A 4,677-nucleotide genomic window follows, 5' to 3' on the forward strand; every position below is an offset into this window, starting at 1 on the left:
TGATAAAGACTTTCATAAATGAAAATTACTGTTTTGTTCGATATAAGAAAATAAAATGTAGGGCATAATTGACATATTAAGCACAATAACCATTTAAATCCATGTAACAGAAAGCACCCAAGACAGAGTGTGTTTGGCTGTGTTTAGCACCATTATTTAAATGGTCATTTAAACATACCTGTCAACCCTCCCGTTTTTCCTGGGATTCACCTGTATTTTAAAATTCTGTCCTGCTATCATCCAATAAAGGTATTTTCCCTATTTCTCCCATATTGTGAACAGTTGTTGGCCTGGGAGAAAAGGGTCTTGAATGATGTTACCTGCCCGTTATCTCATTCTGGAGATGCACAAGTCCTGGAGGTTGAGCAGGTGCACACCAATAATCCTCTCAGCTGTACCCAGCAAGCATTTTTTTTGTTTTTAAAAGATGTCTAATAGATGTCTAAACATAGTCGTCTTGGCAAAAACAAGGCTAAACTTGGGCTGTCAGTGAAAATCTAAAGGACATCCAAGAATACCCTCACAATACCCATCAGATTATTTAATATAGCCTCCAGAATCTGCCCATGTTGGTGTATGAATACATTGTAGCTTTTTTTTTTTTAAGTGAAAATGAGCTGCCTCTCCCAACCACCGTTACATAGCGATTTTAGTGTCTTAACTACAAACAGGCTCTGTTTAAAAAAAAAAAAAAAAAGCTTATAAAACTTATAAAAATCACAAAGAGTTGTAACAAATATTTTATTTCCAGTTTATTTGCAAAAAAAATTTTCTATTGACATGTGTATACATGTTAATATAGAAACATGGCACCTGTCAATCAATCTGTGGTCAGGGAAAACCGCACTCCTACGTCACGTTGCGGTGGGCCTCAAAATCACTGGGAGTTGGGTCATATTTTAACATCAGGGGAAAAAAAAGACTTGTTGGGTTTCAATCATTCCAATATTACAGTGGACACACTATACATAGAGACAGTTCTGTACAAACAGCTTACAAAAGTTGGTTTTCATCATAGGTGCCCTTTAATGATAGACCATATGCAATCCATGCAGTGATGATAATTCAGCTTTTTATTATTACTATTACTATATACTTTATTTCGGTAGCAGTTCATTTGTCAGATGAACATTACTATCAAGTAGAACTCCTGTACCTAAGAAAAACTAAGCTCAGGTAATTTGTTAGTATAAATACTATTTGTGGAATCTGAGGGTTCAAATAGTCTAAATACTAAGACCTACACATTCAAAGGTCTATATTAAGCTTTTTAGTAATGCATATTAAGAGGAAGTGCCATCTGAAAATTTCTTCTAATATTAACATTTTTCTCAGGCTCCTATGTCTTGATTTAGTAATTTCACTTTTATGGCAAAGAATAGGTTATTTTCATCGCTTTTAAGATGAAATAACTGAACATAAACATAGGAGGTTAAGAAAAATGCTCATTTTAAAAGAAAATTCCAGATGGCACCTAGAGGGTTTTGCATCTAAACTCTTCAAATTACTAATCAAACATTTTGCGTTGATATATTTATAAAAGGGATTTTACTGAATGTCTTACTGAATGTACTTAATGTTTTAATGATTTTTGGTATAAAAACATTGATAATTGTGTCTCATACAATATATTTTTGGCTATTTTCATAAATGTACCATGCAACAAAAGACAATATATATATTTATATATATACTGTTGAAGTGAGAATTATTAGCCCCCCTTGAATTATTAGCTCCCCTGTTTATCCCCCCTGCCCCAATTTCTGTTTAACAGAGAGAAGCTTTTTTCTACAAGTTTCTAAACATAATAGTTTTAATAACTCATTTCTGATAACTGATTTATTTTATCTTTGACATGATGACAGTAAATAATATTTTACTAGACACTTCTATACAGCTTAAAGTTACATTTAAAGGCTTAACTAGGTTAATTAGGCAGGTTAGGGTAATAAGGCAAGTTATTGTATAATGATGGTTTGTTATGTAGACTATCAAAAAAATAAATAGCTTAAAGGGGCTAATAATTTTGACCGTAAAATGGTTCATAAAAAAATTAAAAACTGCTTTTATTCTAGCCGAAATGAAACAAATAAGACTTTCTCCAGAAGAAAAAATATTATCAGACATACTGTGAAAATTTCCTTGCTCTGTTAAACGTCATTTGGGAAATATTAAAAAAAGAAAGGGGGGGGGGGGTGTTCAGTTCTGATTCAACTGTATATCACATCACAAAATGGGTAATGGAATATTTTTGAGCATAAAAAACATGACAATTATTTGGCTTTATGCATTTGCACAGCTAACCAAATGACAAATATTTATGTTGCACAGGTATGTGATTTATTAACATAATTTTTTAAAATAAAACATTGCAGTTGCTTGCTGATCAATAGAGAGGGCTTATTTTTTTTATTAAAACAAATGTAAGTTATAAGGTGGATCATCTATTATTGATTATGTTTTTGGTTGTGGTCATGTATGATTCACTCTCAGTACTGTGACGTTCCAGTCAAAGTCATCATTTTGCTATCGTGACTACACTTTAGTCAAGCCGCACACTTGGTGGCAGTAAAATGGAAGAAATCTTGTTTGAGGAAACTGTCCGCATCTCTGTTCACAGATTGAAGAAGAGCTGGCCTCACTTCATAAGGAACGAACAGAAAAAATCAAGCATTTATTTGAGCGCCAGGAGCGAGAACTGGAGATGTTTGATACGGAAAGCGCACGCTTAGGATTCGGAAGCTTGGCCTCGTTTGACTTTCCCAAGGACGAAGCCAGATGATCCAAAAGAAGCGAAAGGGACTGTTCAACGCTGATGTCTTTGGACACATTGTGCCTGCACTGTCCCTGATTGTTGGATTTACCAAGATCACCCAAACAGTGACCATGCTGGATCAATGTCTTATAACTCTTTATTGGCTGAAATTCTTGAACGAGTGGAGAAACTTAACAGCCACAGACACAAAAGTGGTTTGCTGGTGCATCATAAACCGAGACGAACCATCTAGACGAACCGACCTTTTCTCCATGCCATCGTCCCACTTTTGGTATTCAATTAGTAATTCAGGATATTTTAGTACAAGTAAGCACTTTGATATGTTAAGTACGATCCCATCATGTAAGGTGGATATGGAGTGTGAAATGCCTTTGGTGTCATCAAAGGACATTGTGACTGTAGAATGTGTCCTGCGTCTTCACCGTGGCTATTAGCTGTTTTGTACGTATCACAGCGAATGTGACAACTGTTGATGAAAACTTTGCGCAGAAGCCGATTTTGAAGCAGTGTCTCATTTGAAAATATGGTGACTACATTAAGAGCATCCGATTGATTTCATATTGTGGAACCCACGCTTTGTTTCTTTTGACTTAGAAGGGTAAAAAAAAGGGAGGAGGGGGGGAAGGGTTGACAAAAAAGTGTACTCATCGTTCAGTATCCTAAATGAATTGGCATTAGTTCTATATCCGGATGTGGATTTATGACATTAAATCAGTTCTGTCAGAGTTACTGGTATTATTGCATGCACTTTAAAAGACAAATTCAGGTTGTGAAGTGGAGCATGAATCTGTCCGAGATTTTAGCCGTGTACAAATAAAAGTGGTCATAGCAGTTTTGTTTTCATGGCTATTGATACTGAACATAAGCTTTATCTTTGATATAAATACCCGCCAAATTGCCAAATGCCTTTAAGTTCTGTTGATGAATGTTTTCGTTTTCCTTCTTTTGCACAATCTGTTGAATTGTGATTCATTCAGTGTGGACTTACCACTGCTCTTGTACAGGGAAAATGTTGCAATTTGTGTTGTACAAATTTTATATCAATATTTGTATATGATAACCTAAATAGGGTTTACATACTGTATGTATCGATCAATCATTGCCAACAAAGATCTATGGAGTTCAGCGAAGGCAGACGAATGCAAACTTATTTTTGTAAGTCAAATAGAAAGTAACTTATATTCTCGTGCATCATGTGACTGACAGCCTACACATGTCTGGTGGAGCTAAAATGCGAACACTTCTGTGTAACAGAGTTCATGGCTTGCTGTCATTAACGAAAGACGCCAGTCCAGCCATTAGGTTCGGTTGATTCTTGATTCACAACAACATGTACTTTATAGGCAGATTTGTGGTGTGTAATAAAAGATTCTTTGGGCCTGACCAACTACTATGTTTTATAAACTCTGACTTTTACCCCTATTATTCTCATATATGAGTGTCTCATACTGTTTGATTGGGATTTTTTCCCCCTGTTATTTAGGGCCTCTTCTCCGACAAAGCCATTGTTGAAACTGCCATTGCACAAATGAAGTGTTGTTTTAACAAATAAACATTAATGAAGTTTTGATTGGCTAATCGCATGCTGGGAATAACTGATCGGTTTCTTATGTTATAGAATGATATGTTGATTTATCTATTTTGAACATAAAAGATGGGCATTGTTCTTAAAATGCATATGGTATTTAACCTCATTATGCCCTTCAGCAAATGTAAATATCATGGGGAAAAAAGTTCTTGTTCACAAGACCGCCTTTCATCTCAGCATTTGTTTTTTCACACTTTACAAGTAATGCAAGTTACTGTACGTAATCACATAACTTTTTGGGGTAAGTAATAAAGTTAGATTTTTTAAAAGTAAACAACACATTATTTTGTTTTTCCTTTCACTGACAGACAAA

At 35.0% G+C, this 4,677-nt stretch overlaps 1 protein-coding gene across 1 annotated transcript in view; it reads left to right on the top strand.

The window, feature by feature from the left end:
* taok3b (TAO kinase 3b) overlaps nt 1-4,166 on the top strand; it is an 18,484-nt gene extending 14,318 nt beyond the window's left edge. The window contains exon 8 of the mRNA XM_056457983.1: nt 2,621-4,166. Within this exon, the coding sequence (XP_056313958.1) occupies nt 2,621-2,782 (162 nt within the window). The 3' untranslated portion in view covers nt 2,783-4,166. The remainder of the gene's footprint in view (nt 1-2,620) is intronic.
* Nucleotides 4,167-4,677: the final 511 nt, after the last annotated feature.

This window comes from Danio aesculapii, chromosome 5 (assembly GCF_903798145.1).
Source record: "Danio aesculapii chromosome 5, fDanAes4.1, whole genome shotgun sequence".
Lineage (NCBI taxonomy): Eukaryota > Metazoa > Chordata > Actinopteri > Cypriniformes > Danionidae > Danio > Danio aesculapii.